The following is a 19,737-nucleotide window of genomic DNA, read 5'->3' as shown; positions in this document are numbered from 1 at the left end:
TTGAGTTCGCTTAATGAAATATTTTTATATAAAAAAAAATCTGATATACATTTTTGTATTAATATCCTATTATAATTTCTCTATCATGTAACCATGTCTAAAATTATCATTTCTGGTGTAAATGCACACCCACACCCATTGGTGTTGTTGACTTTCTGGATTTAATGACATTGAAATGGAGACCAAATGTACAGCAAAATCGAAATGTAAGAACGTGTGAACAAAATAACCACATGATTTCCACCCCCTCAAAAAATAGAAGTTTTACCACAATAATTTTCTTTTGCTTCCTACCATCTCAACATCTCCCCTATTTCCTTGTTCTTTTCTTTTCTTTTTCCTTCCCATTTCTTGGGAGACCTTTTCTGAATGTTTCCATCTCCAATGGCTTCTTCAAAGAAATGGGCAACTTCCATTTCCTCCATTGCTTCTGTTATGTATCTCCTCCTCATAATCTTCCAAATCCCTCTTTTCAGGTAATTTTTTCTCATTTCACCCCCACTCCCTTTTCCCCCACATTTTACAATGACGCAATGGTCGTTTGTATACTTCCCAGAATGTAAAAACATAAAAAAGGTTCCTTTTTTAAAATGTATTTCATAGAATCTGAACGTTCCATGCCATCTGGAAAGTTTACTGCAGCAATGGTTTCTTTTGCTTAAACATTATTGCTAGGAACTCTGATATTTTAACTTTGTTTGATGTTTGGGAGTCTGTCTAAATATGCCCCAAACCAAAGTATTTGTTGACATTTATGGTCTAACTCTACAGGGTACAATGTAGATTTGGAATCTGCAAAACTCCCATTGAGATAACATCCTCCCAGTTGATTGCCACTGAACTCTTCCCTACACATGTTGTTAAGGTCCTTCTATATCCAGGGGCAATTGTCAATGGCATTATCACAAACAAAACTCTTCCAAGTTACAGCAAATTGCTCAATTATATAAAACCGCCAGTTCGAGGAAATCTACTGCAGTATCCGATCTCCAGCGCCTCGAGGTCGATTCAAGGATTCATATGCATTGCTTCGATTAATCTGTATTTTGATAAGCACTAATATTTCAACTTTTGGACTACATCAGATTGTTGCAGGAAGCTACTTGTCTGTGGTGGGAGCTTTTCTAGGTCTGTCAAGGCGTGGAAGGATGAGTCTCTTTGGGACAATGCTTATCATATGGGGTTTTCTCAGAGAAAACATTCTGGGACAATTTCAATGCATGTTCCGCACAGAATCTATCCAAATGTATCCAACGTTGATGGTTGCTGTAGTTTGTGCTTTTTTGTCCATTAAAAAGGATGTAAGAAAACTGATCCATGGTTCCAAGGCAAGGAGAGTCAAGTTGTTGTGAAGGCAAAATGCAAGCCCTCTGCATATGAGTTGGTACTGCAAAATTTGGCGGTTTTAACAGTTTTGAGACCACTGGTGTAGAGAAAAAAAGAAACAAAAGCTAACAATTAGGCCCACCATTAGAAAAGGGAATGAAAAACATAATTTTTTTTATTGGATGCTGTTGACAGTCTTTTTTCTTTTTTGGTAATTTGGGAAGATGCATTTAGTGTTTCATTCAGTGACGTAGGGTTTCAATATCTTGCAACTTGTGATTACACTCTTTCGTTTCTGTATTTTATAACTTCACTTTATTATTACTATTCTTTCCAAGGAAATTTCTGTTTTTTCCACCTTAAATTTAACCAGAATTAACAATACATTGAATGCAAGATGGAGGGATTCATATACTTAACAGCACAAGGATTCTTTCCCACTGCTGCTCCATCTCTAAACCACTGTTGCATATAGAGAAAATCTTCAGAATTTGGGAAAACTCTCGTGCCTTAATTTTCACCTTTGTTAATTTTTTGTTCTCTTTGTTTGGTTTTTGTTTGGTTTTTGTTTAAGCCTAGATAGGGAAGCCTAAACTGAGTTTGGAATTGGGTTTTACTTCCATGTCTGGAATATAGAAAAAGAATAGTAATTGATTTGCTTTAGTTTTATTTTATTTGGAACTGGTTTGCTTTGCTGGGTTATAGTTTAGGATAATTCTTTGGCTTTTCATGGCTAAAGACCCTATCAATAGGTTTGGTTAGGATTCGGATATGGATTTCAGTTTCCAGAAGCTGATGTTGCCTTTGGAATTTAGAATCTTTCATATCAGGCTTCGTTTCGTACTTTTTATGTAGAGATGTTTGATAGAAGCTTGCAAGTACCACTGAATTGTATTCATTTTGTTCTTTGCTCTGATTCAGTGTTGAATACGGAGCTTTTGTCGAAAATCTACCAAGTAAAAGCTTTTTTCCTTGAGAAATCAGTAGCTCCCTGCATTGTAGTGCCCCTCATATTTCACACTCATGGCCTAAAGACTGACAATCTGCTGACTTAGAACAATGAACGATTGTTCTTGCTGAGGGATCGCCTGTTCAGACAACCATATCAACCATGTCAGAGGATACAAAAAGGTTACTTTCTGAAAGCAAACGTGCAGAGTGAATCGAAGAACATCGACAAAGGTGAAGGCAACATTACTTCTGCAATGAAACAAGGAAGAAAAGCATTTCGAGTAGATTCATCCTTCCAATGCAGCTCTTTCCACCCCATTTCCTTTTCGTGAATTCGTTTCTCTTTGCACTGTTGGAGTTGAGTGGAAGTCTCCTCAGTTTTAGGCATGCATGGACATGAATTTCCTTCATGTATGGGAATGGAAGTGCATCCCCGTAAATGCTCTCCAGTTCTGCTGCAAAGGGACTAGAGTTTTGCCAACAGCTTCAGTTTTACCCCATTGATTATTTCTTCCATTTTCTGGCAACCCATTACAATAAAACGCCTCAGATTTGGAGCTAAAATCAGCCATGTTAACTCCATCAATCTTGAACATCCTGATATGTATACCTTGACGGTTTTGAAAACACAGTTGAGGTTCAACAATAGAGATATGAAACTGGGTTTGTGCTTCTGCTCGTGTTTTACTAAGTTGTATGTGAAGGCCAATCTGTTGCTTTGAGTCTTTGAATGAGTGAAGGCCAATCTGTTGAATGCAGGTATGCAACATTTCAGCACTCATAAATCTCTCAATAGCAGAATCATTTGTTACATGTTTAACTCATTCCAGTGGTTCAAGCTCTGCATTTCCTCTACTAAGCATTCATTGTTATCACGAATCACGACAGAGTCGACGTTCTTTCAAGTTTCAACGACCGGAGCTGCGGGAACCTTCGTATCTACCAACTGAAAACCTCCTGTTTCTTCAAAATCTAAACTTCGTGGACTCTTTTGACCACTATGCTAAATTTGATTGTAGCATTATGCATGGAAAGTATTGTTGTCTCCAAATTTATAAAACGCTTATATTATAAATTAGTAATTAAAGTTTACTCTCTTTTTTTCTGCTTAAAGTATTTTTTATAAGTAATTAAATTTATCTTTTTGGTCAAAATAGGTACATAAAGTTTTTTTGTCAAAATAGATACCTAAAGTATTCAATTTTTTTAGAATTTAGATTAAAAAAATTGAATACTTTAGGTAACTATTTTGACCAAAAAGATAAATTTAAGTACTTATTTTGACAAAAAAAATTACTTTAGATACTTGAAAAAATGATATATTTTAAAAACTTATTCGTGATATAAGCCTTTTAAAAATGGCATAATATCTAATGACCCTTAAAGTTTATCAAAACCTCGATTTGGTCCTTACACTTTAAAAATAACTAGTTATGATATTAGTACCATGCATGAATATCTTTTTACCATCCGGAAAATTATATACCCACGTCTTTGGATATCTGATTATGAACACTCTACAATAACACATACTACAATAACACATATTTGAAGGTTTATATTGCAGTGGTAGCGTTTTTATATTGGTCACTGATATTTCGTAAACTCAAACAATTCGACTTAACTGAAGAAACTCGAAAATTTTTAAAAAAAAAATTGAATTATAAAATAATACTCATCAACTGACTAACTCGAAATTTTTTACTTAACTCGGTCGAATATTCACCCATACTTTTTGGCCCCGACAATTGCAGTTGGTTTTCTTTTTAGCTAGACCAGATATGTTGCCTTTAGCAAATATTTTTTTTAAAAGAAATAAAATTAAAAATAATTTTCGTCTTAGTAAAAAATATTTCTTAATTCATTTTTTTTAAAATAATAAAAAAGAAACTATAATGCTGTAAACCAAACAGTTGGGAGATATTATGAATAAAAAGGCCAGAACTTTAACGGCAGATTCCCAATGATGTTCAGAAGTTCAATATTTCAATTACTAACAGGAAAAAAAAACCAATATCAAGACTACAAATATTTTTATCAGCAAGACAATCCTCAGGTACTGAAATGCTAAGAGGCAGGAGCATTCATTCATTCATTCATTTAAAGAGAATAAAAAGCATACAGCTTACATCTGCATCAAGCCAGTGGATAACCAACAAATTACTACTGCAGCTTCTTTATCCCGGGGAAAGAAGGGAGAAGTGCGATAAGGGCATCACCATATCCGACGGGATCTGTTGTATTAAGCAAAGAACGTTAGAATAACTGATCATGCAGCACTGCGGCAGCACCGATAAATGCCACAGGTTGAAATATATTGAAAGATGTCAAAGACATACCACCGTCCTCCCTTAGGATTTTTATGACCTCTCCAGATGCATCAGACTGTAAGAGAATGATCGGAGTTAGAAATAAAATCCGAGTTGATTGACCATATAAACTTAAACATACAAGAAACGTAAAGACAAGTTGTTCGATCGGAATTGAGATTTATACCTCGATCGGAATTTCACCGCCTAGTTGTTCGATGTAGCAAAGCACCTGGCCTTCCTTTACTATTTGCTTCTGTTGCATGAAGAAAAGCAACAATTCAGGCTTTGAGAGGACAAAGGAACCAATCGGACACACTAGACTATGATGGCTTCCAAAACAATGGCTTCATGAATGTTGTCTGTTGAAGATAACACTTCGAAAAACAAGGAATAGACCAATACTATTTACCTCCTTACACGACGGTGGAGTACGCTTCCCCTTTATGGTTCGTGATCTCCTGAAGAAACCAACCTGCACAATTATCTTCTTAGTTCTATGAGTTCAAAGAAAGGGAAGAATCTAAATTTTTGGATTCTCACCATTGGGGATTGAAGAATCACCAAGCCTTCATCTGCAGCTTTATCAAGGAACGATTCGATTCTCCCTGAAGAAGAAAGTGGTTTGGTGATAGCTAAAGAAGTTGAAACAGCTCCATTTGATACAGGTGCTTCAACATTTTTATTGGTGCTGACACTGATAGGAGGAGGACTTGCAAACGCAGGCGGAGGTTCACTTTTTCCAGCTAAGTCCCTTGCAATGTATAGCCGAAATCCACCAAGCTAAAGAGGAGACAGAAGAACGATTAAGAATTTGATAATACATAAATTCCAACATCTGCAATTGCTTCTATTCAAAGCAAAACAATTCAATTAGAAAAGCCATTCACATTAGTCAAACAATTTATGGCACAAGAATAAAATCCGCTTACTTTCAGTTCAAACTCTGCAATGGAAGTCGTATCGCATACATCTCTGACCAGAGATTCCACCTGCAATTAGAGATTGTAAACTACGAACTTCTAAAATATAAGCTCGATGTATAATTTTTCATTCATTTATAGAAGGCATTCCAAATCATAAAATATTAACATATTTATTCCAAATTTCAAAAGTCTGAATACATAAAAAAACAAGAAAAAACAGTTACTTTTTTTCCCTATAATTTCCATATACAGTTTTTTCACAGGTGCTTGAAACAGCTAATGTGCAGTACAATTCAAAATCTACCAGTCAAAACATTTTTTATTTAAAGGTGAAAAAAGGATACCAATAATGATTTTGCATAACATACAATGCTTTAATTAATGATTTTAAAAAAACAATTATGAACTCACCCCAGATGAATTTGGAATAAGCTGGCTAGTCAAACCAGACGTTTTAGTCTCTTCAGAGTCATCTGCTAAATTTGTAGTAGCTGCAAGACGTAAACCAAAAGGGCGTAGATATAAGCTAAGTAACGGCATAAATGAATAAGATACTCACCCTAATATCCGATTTTTAAGCATTATATATAGAATGGAAAATGAAGAAAGAAATGTCATAAAATATGACACTTTCAACAAATCATTATATATAGAATGGAAATGAATAAGCTAAGTAAAAGGGTGTAGATATAAGCTAAGTAATGGCAGAAATGAATAAGATTCTCACCCTAATATCCGATTTTTAAGCATTATATATAGAATGGAAAATGAAGAAAGAAATGTCATAAAATATGACACTTCTAACATATCATTGTCGTTTATAGAACTCAAAAGCAATAACAGAGATGATGAGGAAACTTCAAAATATGAAAAAAATTAAACATTTGAATCAGTAAGTACTTCTCTGAGTGGACAATCGAATGGCAAAGAGAGATGAAATCAATGTTATCAACTTGCACCATAGAAACTATCATATTGTCCTCTAGAGTAAACAAACTAAAAACTACTTTTCGATTTATAGAAAGCTGCATAAGTAGTGTGTGTATTTGTTTTATCGTATATACGTATATTTACTGAATAATTACCAAAGGCTTTTATGGAAATATTAGTCTCTATTGCTACCCAAGGGGTAAAATTCTGCTAAATCAAGAAACATGTAAGGGAGCATAGTATATATGTCCTCATGAGACTGAAACAATGTGAAACGTATTTCTTTAAGAACCAGAAGAACTATAAGTGAAAGCATGATAGATTACTGTCTCAGCTCTCTATATCACCATACCTTGCTGCACGGTGAATAAAGTAGATCAAACCAGGATTTACCACTTGATATAAATATGTAATAAGAGATCTTGGCTACTATAGTTCACTGGGAATAATAATAAAATAAAAACGGTGGCCTATACTAGCAGAAATTACTTACCCTGGGTTTCCAAAGTTAGACCGCATCCTATGCTGAATGCCTTCTCTGAGCGTCTAACCAGGGAAGCAGATTGAATTGGTCTTTGCCTTAGACAAATCTTCAGATATGAATTATCAACTTTTGCTTTCTCAAAACACAACTTTGGAATTCTAATATTTGGAGCTCCTATCCTACCTGAAATAAGAGCAAGTTGCAATGACTAAAGTGCAGACATACATATATGAAAGTTTCTCAAGTAATGATAAAATGATTAAAGGCTAAAAAATCTTTATTGGTTTTGTGGAAAGAATAATAGAGAAGTCATGTCAGATTAATAACGGGTCCAAAGACAATTTCTGGATTTTAAAGTTATGAATGTACAAGCATTTCTAAGGTCTAATTAATGTCTTTCAACTCAATGCAAAGAATGCAAGGCCTGTATTGTGTAATGCATACATAGATACATTTCAGTACTACAAGCAATTTCATAGCTCTATCAAACATGTTGGGTTCTCCCTGCCTGGAGTGTGCATGTCCGAATCAAAGCATGAATAAACTGCTATTGTCTGCAAATATGGCAGGTGCTAACTCAAGTATTACACCGGTGCATGCATCACAAGATGCATGTCATCCAACGGCAGCCCAGGAGACATGAAATATTAGACAAATTTGAATCTTTACATTTACAGCAAACGTGCAGACTCAAGACAACAGAAAGTGGTAATCGAACTAGCTTTTTATAAATGTCAAACATACTGCATTCGAACATAATAATCAGATTGAACTTCTTCACTACAACAGAAAGTCACTTAACATGTAGAAACAGACACTTCAGTCTATTCAAATAATACATTTTATGGCATTGATATTTTATGAATCTTAAAGTATGTATCTGTGTGTATTACAAGAATGAAGTAGAACCACTATAGGTTACATACCAAACAAAAGCACAGGCAAAATCATATGTTTCAAAACTTTTAGAAAAAATCGCAAGAAGGCAACTGTGTTTCCAGAAAACCATGAATTAACAATATTTTATAAACTAACAAGAGCAAAGTGAATAATTTCCAAAACATAAGTATATAAAAAAGCATTAAGAATAATCCAAATGGCAATCAATATTCAATTTTGAAAATCTTAGGAACCAACAAGTAAACAACTTTACCACAATGTTTATAATTCAAGTAAAAAATTTCCAATTCCAAACAATCCCCAGTCTTTCAAGAAAAAAAAACCGATTTCCATTTCCCCTATGCAAAAGCAAATTCAAAAACCAAGACACAAAAGAGGAGTAAAAAGAAAAAACACAAACTTTACTCCAAAACTTCAAAAGCAACCAAAACCCAAATAAAATCCCCTAAAAATCATACAAAAAGAGAGAGTGAGATACATACATGTGGCCATGGAAAAAGCAGCGGGTTTCTTCTTTTCTCTTTATTTTCCAAGGGACCAAATGTAAAAACTTTGAAGAACAAAAAACCCCAGGAAAAAAAGATGAAAACGAGAGCAATGAGAAAAGGTGTAGGTGAACTAAAATGTGCAGTCAAGCGTTAATCCCCATGAAGGAAATTTCAGCAATGTGTAGCCAAAATAGAACAGCACAGACCGCTGGTAAGTTCTATTTTTTTAACAAAATAAATAAATAATAATAATAAAATCGATAACGTTTTTTTTAATCATATATTAAATTTACCACACTTAAGACTTTCCCATACGGCTCAGCCAAGCGGGATTGTCTCAGGAAAGACGAGTTAATATACGGCGTTACTAGATATATTAAAATATATTTAATAAATTCGGTTTAGTGCTACCGGAAATGTTGACTAATAATAATATAGTAGGTCTAAGTCATGAAGAAATATTAAAAAATTGTGCAACCGGTAAACTTAACTTGTCGGTTCGTGTCGATCCAAATTAAAAATGTGTCGATCCAAAACGATATAACATGTAAAACTATGAAAAACCGGTATTGAAATGATAAAACCGGTAAAGCGCTACCGGATACATTTAAAGTGTCAGTACTTTAATATAAGGATCGACACTTCGTGAATTTAAAAGAGTAGCAGTTTTAAATCCTATAAAGTGTTGATACTTTTAAAAAATGTATTGATCCAAAACGATATACCAGGTAAAAATATGATAAAACCGGTAACAAAATGATAAAACCGGTAAAACGTTACCGGATATATTGAAAGTGTCGATACTTTATATAAGGATCGACACTTTGTGAATTTAAAAGAGAAGCAGTTTTAGCGCCTATAATGTATCGATACTTTAAAAAATATATCGATCCACAACGATATAACAGGTAAAAATATGATAAAACCGGTATCAAAATGATAAAACTGGTAAAATGATACCAGATATATTGAAAGTGTCGATACTTTCATAAGTATGTGTAATAAATTATCGACACTTTCAAAGAAATAGGTAATTATCCTTTCGAAAGTATCGACACCTGACATAAAAGTATCGACACTTTTGTATTTGTATCGATTAAATATAAATAACATATCCGATGAAAATATAAAGGTCATAGCTAAATATCCTCTGAAAATAGATAGAACGGACGAGTTTTTGAAATCGAAGCGTAATTGTTGATGCATTTCAGAAGGCGTTTCTAAAGCGAAGTTTGTTTGTTTGTTGCTGCAGTCGAATCGAAAAGTATGTTGTCAAAATCCTAATTTTTTATTATTACAGTAATCGCGATAGGATTTTTATGTGTTGTTTGGGGTTTTGGAGTAAAGATGCATTTGTGACCGATTGCAGGTAGAAAGTGATATTCAAGGAAAAATATAAATGTCGATACTTTTATTAAATATTATAGGTAGAAAATGATATTATAGGTTTATAAATGTGCCGACACATTTTGGTGTGGCCATTCAAATTCTTTTGAAGAAAACCGTTTTACCACAAGAGTAGTTATCTATATTTGTATATTGAATAAAGTGTATGTAACAAAATAATTTGATTTGCGTAAACTGATATATGAAGGAAAAATGGAGTCAATGGGTTGGAAAATTATTGGTGGAACAGATGACTTTGAAATTGAGGCCGAGACTCGAAAGCAACCAAAGGGTGGATATATGTACTTCTAGTAAGTATCAATGTCTTTTTGTTATTATTGTTGAAATGGTAATTGGATTAAAGTATCGATAAACTTTAAATTGATTACAAATTTTAAATGTTGACAGTATGGCCGAATGCAAAAGGATGAAGGAAGATGGCACACAGAGCGGTTCGGTATGTAAAATGAAATTGACATTGAGTAGTATTTAGTGTTAATGTATTGATTAAGAAACGTTTATGTTTAATATTAGGTGACAAAAGATGTGAGGTCCAAATGAATTCAATGAGTGATGCTGAAAAGGAACCTTACATCACACAGTCAAGGAATGATAGTAAAGAATACAAAGAACGGAGGAAAGCACATGAAAATAAGGTATTCATTAAACTTGTAAATACGTTGATACAAAATATATAAGAACTATAACATTATATATTGTTAAAAAATGTAGGAAGTGTCGACAAGATGCTACATTAAAAGGGTGAATTCATTAATTAAACACCTTAAGGAGAAGGGTTAGTTGAATGTGCTGGGAGAAATAGGTTTTGGATCGTTGGTAGGAGTAAGGGATCGACCTATTCGGAGGGAATTGTGTCGATCCTTGATGGCGCAATTTGATGTCAGACAATGTATTGCTAAGTATGGTGATTTTTCATTTCCTCTCGGGATCTCATGTGCTGCAGTCGTATTGAGGGTAGAAAATGAAGGCAAAAGTGTTGTAGAAGTCTGTAAGAGTAAGGACTGAAAAGCGCTTGCCTCCAAATATGGTTTGAAGCAGAAGGTGACATATGCTGAAATTGAAGAGGAAATAAAAAGTGGATCTTACGTTGGGGATGAGCTGAAGGCCAGAGTTCTATTATACCTTGTCGGTATCTTTCTTTGTCCAACGGGTAATACGTCAACGAACAAGGAATATATGAAGCTCATTTGCGATGAAGGCTTGAAGGGTGAATTCAATTAGGCTGAATATATCCATTCGAGATTGATTGAATCAATAATCACCTTTAAAAAGGGCAGCCAGAGATACCTCAAAGGGTGCATAGCAATCTTAGAGGTAAATGAGTTGAAGAACTTTTTTTGTTTTTATATAAAAATATAAATTTTATTATAAATGCAGGTTACACTGTTCGATTTTTGGTCGGGCTGTGAGGCAGTGCCGGCTTATGAAAGAACCGGAGTGGCACGCATCCGTGCATGGGGGAAAAAAGAGGTGGTTAGAGTGATGGTGAAGTTGAAGTTGGATAGAGCGAAGAAGCAAGAAAGGGTAATAAATGTAATTAAATAATATTAAGAATATAATCAATGTCTTAATATTGTAATTTAATTTTGAAGGTTATTGGCAAGGATGTAGAGGAGGCAGAGGAGAAGAAAGGAGAGATGGTTGTATTGGGGGATGACGGTGAGTGGGACGACGGTGAGGGAAAACATAGTAACTTCGACATTTTGATGTCTGAATTGGCTGATATAAAAAAAATCCAATTTGATATCATGCAAAGACAATCAAGAGTCGAAGAGAAACTTGATAGAGTCGAAGAGAAACTTGAGAGAGTCGAAGATACACTTGAGAGGCATAAGGGGGTAGTGGAAGGAAAAATAGATGGAGTGGTGAAAGAAGTAGAGGTGTTGAGGGGTGAAGTGGTGAAAGAAGTTGGGGTGTTAAGGGGTGATATTAAGATGGTGACGGGTGAAAAATTTGAGGGAGTGGTGAAGGAGGTTGTAAAATTGAGGAGTGAACTTACGGGGGTGAAGGGGGTGGTTGATAAATACTTGGATGAAGGAGATCAATTGAAGGGTGAAATAAAAGAGATGAAGAGCTATGTAGAAAAAAAATATGATGAACTGAAAAAATATGAAGAAGAAAAGAGGGAGGAGGAAGGAAGAAGAAGAGATGGAAGAAATGAGGAGGAAGGAAGTCGATGTCATTTATACACCGGAGAGTGTTATTAGCCGTTTTTTAGGCGCCACACCGCAGAACTACCCCAGCCAAACGCAACTGAGTACAACTGGCCAAGTACAGTATTATCACAACTGTAATTTTTTTCCCCTTTTTCTGTTGATCTTGTAGATTTGTCCGTTCAATTCAATTGGTAGAGCGTAAGACTCTTAATCTTGTGGTCGTGAGATCGAGTCTCATGGTAGATAATTTAAAATTGGAGATTTTCCACGGAAACTGCTCTCAACCTGACATTGAGATAACTTACTATCCTACCTCCTCTTACCCCATTACATATGAGAATAAGGACAATTAATTTTTTTTTTAACTTGCAAGTTTAGATTTCCCTTAAATATAATGCTATATATAACAAAAATAAGATAACATCAACTTAGTTTAAAAAAATATTAAAATAATTTTATTTTAAATGATAATTAATATTAATATTAATACATTTTTTTAATGTGTGAGATTAACACAGTTTATACTCATCAAAGCTGGGTTTTTATTCAAAATGTGGACCACAATCTTACCAGAATTCATACATATTTGCCAGTAGCTAACCCAAACTTGTTTTCGGTACGCATATTCATTTTATTTTTTTATTTTTTTTAGTAAAATAAAATTTAGGTCAGGTGTTTCTTCCGGTCCAGGACCACAATATTACAAGTGTGTTTATTTATTTATTTAATGTATTTTGAATTCTTAATATAAAATATTTTTGGAATACATAATGATCGAAAGAGGTGAGATTGAACATGTTAAACGTTCAACATCTTTTATTTTATTGATGAGAAGCAAACCATTTGAACTTTGCCAAATCCTCTCTCTCAAGCAGTTTCTTCAAGAAATGGGTAATCAGTGTAGCCAACGACAGGATCCGGTAGGCAATAGGTACTCCGGTTGTGCTTAGTAAGAGGCGCATTGAGCTCGAATCTTTTCGGCAAATCCGGATTCGATAAGAACAAGCGACCGAACGAGACAAGATCGGTTCGATTATCAGCCACTGCCTTGTTTCCATCTTGTTTATCATATCCTCCAGCTACAATGAAAGTACCCTTAAAAGCCTTCCTCATAGGAAGCAAGCTTTCAGTTGTTTCGAAACTTTCTTCGGAAAGTTTCATCCTAGGTTCAACCATATGGCAGTAAAGGATTTGGTATTTGTTCAATGACTCGGCCATGTAAACGCCTAATGCTGTCGGATCGGAGTCGCCGGAATCCAAATAGTCTGCATATGGAGATAGCCTAAGCCCCACTTTGTCCGCTCCTATCTCATTTGCAACAGCTTCGACTACTTCTAATGCGAACCTGCAGCGGTTCTCTAGAGATCCACCATATCGATCCGTTCGATCGTTTATATGATCTTTCATGAACTGGTCAAGTAGATATCCATGTGCCCCATGTATCTCAACTCCATCGAAACCTGTGAGTCCAAAAGGCATCATTTCAGATAGGTCTCTTTTATAAACCATAAAATACTTAATGGTAAGCACATGAAATACTTACCGGCTTCCATAGCATTCCTTGCAGCAAGTCTATACTCATTGACAATCTGAGGGATCTCATCCGTCGTTAATCTCCTCGGAGGCGAGAATTTTGCCGGTTCGTCGGCATTCGCTTGAAGTTGGGGCTTCAATTCATTGCTAGTAGAGGAGATAGGAGCTTGTCCATTTGGCTGATACTCTGTTCATTGAGGTATGCATGTGATTAGATTATCAACAAAAATCATGATGGAAAGAGATTATAAATAGACATACAAACTCACCATAAGTTGAAGCCCTTCCAACATGCCATATCTGACAGAAGATGATCCCACCTTTTGCATGAACAGCCTCCACAATGGGTTTCCAGGCCTCTACTTGCTCTTTTGACCATACCGGGCGTATCTTTGTACCTTCATTTGCAAGGCACAAAGTGATTAAAAATATTTATTCACATCGAATCGAATCCGGATAACGAAGTTAAATTACCCTCGAGCCGCTTCGGAAATTACGGTGGCTTCGGTTATAATAAGACTACCGTTGGTGGCTCTCTGGGAATAGTATAGGGCGGCATGTGGCTGAGGAATATTGTTCCATGACCTCTGTCTAGTCATTGGTGGCATTACCAGTCTGAAATGCAGAAAAACAAAAAGGAAGAAACTACATCAACCTCCATTAATTCAACAATTTCAAACACATCATTCAAAGAGAAGGAAAGAGCATATGACCTATGAGAAAGATTGAATTTCCCCATTTTGTAGGGAGTGAGAAGAGGCATAGTTTGTTGGTGTTGAGTATCTACACACTCTCCCATTTGTTTTAGTTTCTGCAACAACTAAAAAGTGAAAAACCCTTGGTCTGCTTTAGTTTGCCTAATGGAGCTCGGTTGCTGCAATGGCGTAATGGGGTTTCGATGATTTTATAGTGACATGAACAGAGCAACCAGTCCGCGCATCATACTTCATTTTCTAGTCGAACTCGACGGCTATTGAATTCTATTATCCAAACAACATTTTGCTGAATATTTTTTCTTTGTCTGTGTTCGCTTTTTTCTTACTCTCTGAATATAAAATCAACCACGACACCTCTGTATACGACTTTTCCAAGCATTTTTTAGGCCTGATTAAGTAAGTGGAGATTAGCTACGGATCTACAAATATTTTTTATAATATATATTTATATATATATTAATAATATAATTTTTTAATATATGATAAATAAACTTTTAGAGTAAATACAATTACTAAAATAATTAATTAACTGCAACAAATATTCTGGCATTCTCTATTTTTTATTTATTTTTTGAAATATTCATATTAATAATTAGTGTCCTTGGTATAATATATTATACATATCTGTGTTTTGTTTTCAATTTTTATAGTATCATAGATAGATGTCAATTGTCATGGTAGTTGGAAGTCGGCCATGATATTCAAATTATAAATATATTTTAAAAATAAGAAAATACGTATTTCTTATTTTTATTATCATTGCTTGTAATTAATTATGATTTGTTTAATAATTGTTCAAAGATTATTACTATTTTATGATTGTATCTTTTGGAATTGACCAATTCGGTCATGAATGGCGGTTTGAAGTTTGAGCAAGTTTATTTACTACATATAGTAACATTCAGTTCTATTAAAAATAGAGTTAATTGCAATATATTTCCTTCAACTATAACTCTTATTTTAAATTGGTCCTTAAATTTTTAAATATTCCAATTTTATCCCTAGACAATGAATCTCATCTTATTTAGTCCTCAAACTTTTTCACATTCTAATTTCATACATAATCTATGACCCTCTTTCTAAATTAGTCCCCAAACTTTTAAACATTCCAATTTCATCATTAAATTCATCCAAATATGTAATTAGTTTCAACAATAGTTTAACCTGATTTTTTTTCAAACATATAATAATATAACTTAACCTAATGATTTTATTAACATGGATGTGATTAATATATATGTATAATTTGGGATGAAATTAGAATATTCAAAAATTTTGGGGACCAATTTATAATAAAGATTATAGTTTAGAGATAAAATTATAATATTGAAAAGTTTAGAGATCAGTTAAAAATGAGGGTCATACTTTGAGGACATGTGATGTAATTAACTAAAAAGTACTATTCACCTAGAGAAATAAGGTTTAGTTGGATTCTCTAACTTTTGGAAAAAAATGATGTAATATCCCGAAATTCGGGTCAGTGACTAAAATGAGAATTTTTGAAATTTGGGGATCAATTTAGGAAAATTAAAAGGTTTAAGGATTTAATAAGAATATTTTAGTGTTGGATTAAAGGGTAATTATGAAAGGATTACAAGGGTAATATGGTAAATTAGCTTGAATATTTAAGGAGATAACACGTGGGTTGGAGAGTTGTCTGGAACTCTTCTTTTTCTTCTTTCTTTCTTCTTCTCGTGTGTTCATGCTCAAGCCTCGAAGGTGAGTTTTAATTTTGATGGTTAATTCTTGAATATTTGAGTTGAGTTTTATTCCTTGAGTGTTATATAAGCTTAAGGAAAGCTTATATAAGCTTAAAACACTAAGAGAGGAGAATTAGAAAGGAAATTCTATTAAGAGTTTAGAAATGAACTTTTGTTATAGAAAGGTTTTTGAAGTTCTAAGGATGAATTTGACTTGTCAAAGGGTTAATTAAGAAATTAGAGGTGATAAAATTGAATTTAGAACACATGGAAAATTTGATGAAATTCTTTGATTCAAGAATTATGGTGAATTATGAGAGATAGTGAAGTGTTATAGTGTTATAAGAAGGTTTACACATGTATAGATGAGTTTTAAGGCATAAAGAGGGGTTAATAAGTAGAATTTGAGGTCAAAGTAAGAATTTTCGGGCTCAAAATATAATTTATGGGTTGTGTGCATCGATGCATATTCAATGTGTATCGATGCACTCTCAAATAAATGAACATCGAATGCAATTAGTGCATCGATGCATGAGGAGTGCATCGATGCACCCCCTTAAGATTAAAACATCGAATGTATTTTGTGCATCGATGCATGGATAGTGCATCGATGCACATGTTAAGGGATGCATCGATACACTGTAGAGTGTACCGATGCACTTCAATGAGAAATGGAATAAATCTTTCTTTCATTCTAAGAAATGATAGATTAAAGTGTATCAATTGGATACTGATAAGTATCAGTACATGATTATGTAGATATCGAGCACGAACAAGTTCCAGGACGACTATCAAGTTAAGATTCGATCGAAAGAAAGGAAATCATAAAAGGGGATTGTAACTTAATGAGGCTAAGGTGAGTGCATCTTATTTCATATGATTATATGGAAATTGACTTGCGATAAGTCTATTCCGATAATATAGTACATGAAGTATGTGATTAATATGAAATGTATGTATGCTTCATTGTATGAGTGTATATGTGCTATGTGATCTATGTGAATATGGTTATGGAATAAAGTATGTAATAATACAATGTTACTTCAGTTACTTAACAATAAGTCATAAGATTACAGGTATATGTAACATAAGTTATAAGATAAGAAAATATGTAAGCACATATTTTCTTATTTTATAACTTATGTTACATATATCATATCTTATTTATATATATATATTCGCAAATACATGTAAGCACATATTTTCTTATATGATTATATGAAGATGAGAAACGATATGATAAAAGCTATGAGCATATGAGATATGACTATGTGAAACGATATAAAGATAATGCCCATGTTATGTGTTATGAGATCTAGAGATATAGTTGGCATGCCAAGAGTCGAGGGTCTATGCGGTCCTTCGGGACACAGTGGTCCTTCGGGACATATACAGTGGTCATTCGGGACATAGTAGTCCTACGGCACAAATTCTACGCGCCTCTAGTAGGAATTTTACGAGCTGTGGTGACAGCATAGTGCACAACCTCTATGTACTCACGTATCTTTAGCTATCAGAAATGTGCATGGGCAAAAAAAATATATAATAATAAATATATTACATGTGATGTATAAGCTTTTGTGGGATGAATTGTATCATATGACTTTAATGATGATATGTGTATTGCGTGGTTAAATTAGTCATATTGGTTAAAACGTTAAGTAAGAAAGGATATGATTACAAGATATAAATAATAAACATATTGATAGTGAAGTAAGGTTAATGATGGAAATGATGAATGATGTATATATGTGTACATTTGATTGCATGAAATGCTATATTGTTTTGTGTGATAGCATGATATGATATGATATGTTTATGCATGATTAAGTAGTTAGAGTTACTTTTATGAGTTTAATGCCTCACTAAGTCATAAACTTAGCGTGTGAGTGTTTCACACGTAGGTTCCGGAAAGCAAGAAGAGATGTTTAGAGGAGCAAGACAGGTCAATTCTCCTTTTCACAATTCAGATCAGAATTATGTTTAAATTATATGTATTTTGTCATATGAAATATAGTTGGCATGTAAGATAAAAGATTTGTACTAGATACGCTCTAATCAATTTGTAAAACCATACGTTTTATACAATAGAAATTATTTGGGTTTTATTGGAAATGTCTAACTGAATATCAGTAGATTTTGTCAAAGTAAACGTTTTGAACGGTCAATGTGACACCTCAGACTCGTATTCGGGTCGGGTACGGGTTGGGGTGTTACATTTAATGGTATCAGAGCTAGGTTCAACTGATTCTAGGCTTAAACCGAAGTCAAATGAGGTTTAAAAATGTGTACATGCCAACTCAAAGTGAAAATTTCTGATCTGATAGTGTAAGGAGTATGTTGTCTTGCTAATAGAATAAGATTTGTATGATATAGTAGAAATTGATTATAGAAATTGTCGAAGTGAATCGATAGCTGACAAATCTGATGGTGATAGCAATTCACCTGCCCTGACCAGGTAGGATGAAGAGCGGAAACCTCAGAAAATGTCTTATAAGATTAAAGGTTGATTTCATAAAGTTAAAATCATATCTGAATAATGATAGAAAGTTTTCATTGTTTTGAATTGGAAAAGTGATATGGAGTAATTTTGTTATGTTGTGGATTAGATAGAATATGGTGAACAAGTGTCACCATAATAGCATTAAAAGATCAAATGATGCAGTGAGAATTAGTAGAAGAGTTCAAGAATAAGTGTATCAATGACAAGCATATAAGTTATATATATAAAATTAGAGCTTATGAGTTTGAAAAGAAGAGATAGTATTGTGTGTAAGCAAGAGTGTAGATATGATAATGATTTGTAGTTAAGATGGAAAGAGTTAGCGTTAGCTAACAAGATTATGTGATGAAAAATGTATGGGAGATATAAGATTTTAAGATATGGTTAGGACAAGTTAACCAGATATGAAATGGATATGAATATAGTTATGTATCTTGATTATGTAAATGTGATATAGTGAAAGAGGTAAGGATTCGTATGTTTAAGGGAAGTTATAGAGTAATACAAAAGTTTAAGAATGAGTATATCGACGATCATTTTATAAAGGAAGTTATAACGCTTAAGTTTAGAACAAGGGAGTAGTATTGTGTATAAGTAAGAGTATGAGTTTGAAAAGTTGAGCAAGATATCGCTGAGGAATATGTGATAAAGATCGGTAATCAGATATGAGTATAAGTTGTAGGAAAAAGAATATGTGAACATTAAAGGAAAGATACAATTTGGGTATAAGGAGATTTCGATTTTGAATGAATAAAGAAATAATGGATAAAGAATGAAAATGATTGAGTTAAAGGATCAGATATGATAAATGTTATATGGAAGTGTAGATGATAAGTTTGATAGAGAAATAAGAAAAGTGTGTAAGGTGATGTGAAAAGATTGTTTGATTATGTAAAATGTATGTTTAATCAAATTTGAAGAAAAGTTAAGGTTGTGTTTTGGTCAAATGATGATGGAATAAGAATTTGGGTTATTGTTATAAGGTAGTTAGAGATTAATGAAGAAATAGATTGATCTATGATATGGAGTGATGAGAATTGAGGTTACTGTTTACATGATAAATGACATGATATGGATTTTCAACGGTCAAAAGTAAGTGTATAATCAAAGAAGAGAAAAGACCGAAATGGAATGCGTAAGAAAGATATATATATATTGAGTATCGAATGAGAACTGTATATAAGTATAAGGTTAATAGTAAGGGTAAGATAAGAATTTTTTAGTATTATAAAGGATTGCTTCATTTGAGGTAAAGTGAAAATTCGAGGACGATTTTCTTTAAAAGAGGGGGAGATTTGTAATATTCAGAAATCCGAGTCAGTGACTAAAATGAGAATTTTTGAAATTTGGGGATCAATTTAGGAAAATTGAAAAGTTTAAAGATTTAATAAGAATATTTCAGTGTTGG

The 19,737-nt window shown here is 33.6% G+C and overlaps 2 protein-coding genes and 1 pseudogene across 2 annotated transcripts; 1 reads left to right on the top strand and 2 right to left on the bottom strand.

Annotated features, from left to right (window-relative positions):
- Positions 1 to 305: 305 nt before the first annotated feature.
- Positions 306 to 1,222, top strand: LOC120159469. The gene is made up of 3 exons (XM_039170064.1): positions 306 to 476; positions 772 to 1,002; positions 1,086 to 1,222. Exons 1-3 carry the CDS (start codon positions 370 to 372, stop codon positions 1,126 to 1,128), a joined length of 381 nt encoding a protein of 126 aa, XP_039025995.1. The 5' UTR covers positions 306 to 369; the 3' UTR covers positions 1,129 to 1,222.
- A 3,085-nt stretch (positions 1,223 to 4,307) lies between these two features.
- On the bottom strand, positions 4,308 to 8,515 carry LOC120159396 (biotin carboxyl carrier protein of acetyl-CoA carboxylase-like). Its single transcript, XM_039169988.1, has 9 exons — positions 8,309 to 8,515; positions 6,936 to 7,109; positions 5,924 to 6,003; positions 5,519 to 5,578; positions 5,130 to 5,369; positions 4,999 to 5,061; positions 4,774 to 4,842; positions 4,617 to 4,662; positions 4,308 to 4,511 (listed from the first exon to the last, which is right to left on the bottom strand). The coding sequence occupies exons 1-9, from the start codon at positions 8,316 to 8,318 to the stop codon at positions 4,441 to 4,443; spliced, it is 813 nt and encodes a 270-aa protein (XP_039025919.1). The 5' UTR covers positions 8,319 to 8,515; the 3' UTR covers positions 4,308 to 4,440.
- Positions 8,516 to 12,572: 4,057 nt separating this feature from the next.
- LOC120159395 lies at positions 12,573 to 14,275 on the bottom strand (annotated as a pseudogene).
- Between the last annotated feature and the right edge of the window lie 5,462 nt (positions 14,276 to 19,737).

Source organism: Hibiscus syriacus, unplaced genomic scaffold, assembly GCF_006381635.1.
Source record: "Hibiscus syriacus cultivar Baekdansim isolate YM2019G1 unplaced genomic scaffold, ASM638163v2 tig00111366_pilon, whole genome shotgun sequence".
Classification (NCBI taxonomy): Eukaryota; Viridiplantae; Streptophyta; class Magnoliopsida; order Malvales; family Malvaceae; genus Hibiscus; species Hibiscus syriacus.
This window is presented reverse-complemented; position numbering and strand designations above follow the sequence as displayed.

Excerpts from the sequence above, each read along its gene's own strand:
- LOC120159469 (XM_039170064.1), top strand. The coding sequence starts at position 370 with ATGTTTCCATCTCCAATGGCTTCTTCAAAGAAATGGGCAACTTCCATT. Across the intron at positions 477-771 it reads TTCCAAATCCCTCTTTTCAG|GGTACAATGTAGATTTGGAA; the intron begins GTAATTTTTTCT and ends CTAACTCTACAG. Across the intron at positions 1,003-1,085 it reads CCGATCTCCAGCGCCTCGAG|ATTGTTGCAGGAAGCTACTT; the intron begins GTCGATTCAAGG and ends GGACTACATCAG.
- LOC120159396 (XM_039169988.1), bottom strand. Across the intron at positions 5,579-5,923 it reads TTATTCCAAATTCATCTGGG|GTGGAATCTCTGGTCAGAGA; the intron begins GTGAGTTCATAA and ends CTCTAATTGCAG. Across the intron at positions 4,843-4,998 it reads CTCCACCGTCGTGTAAGGAG|AAGCAAATAGTAAAGGAAGG; the intron begins GTAAATAGTATT and ends TTCATGCAACAG.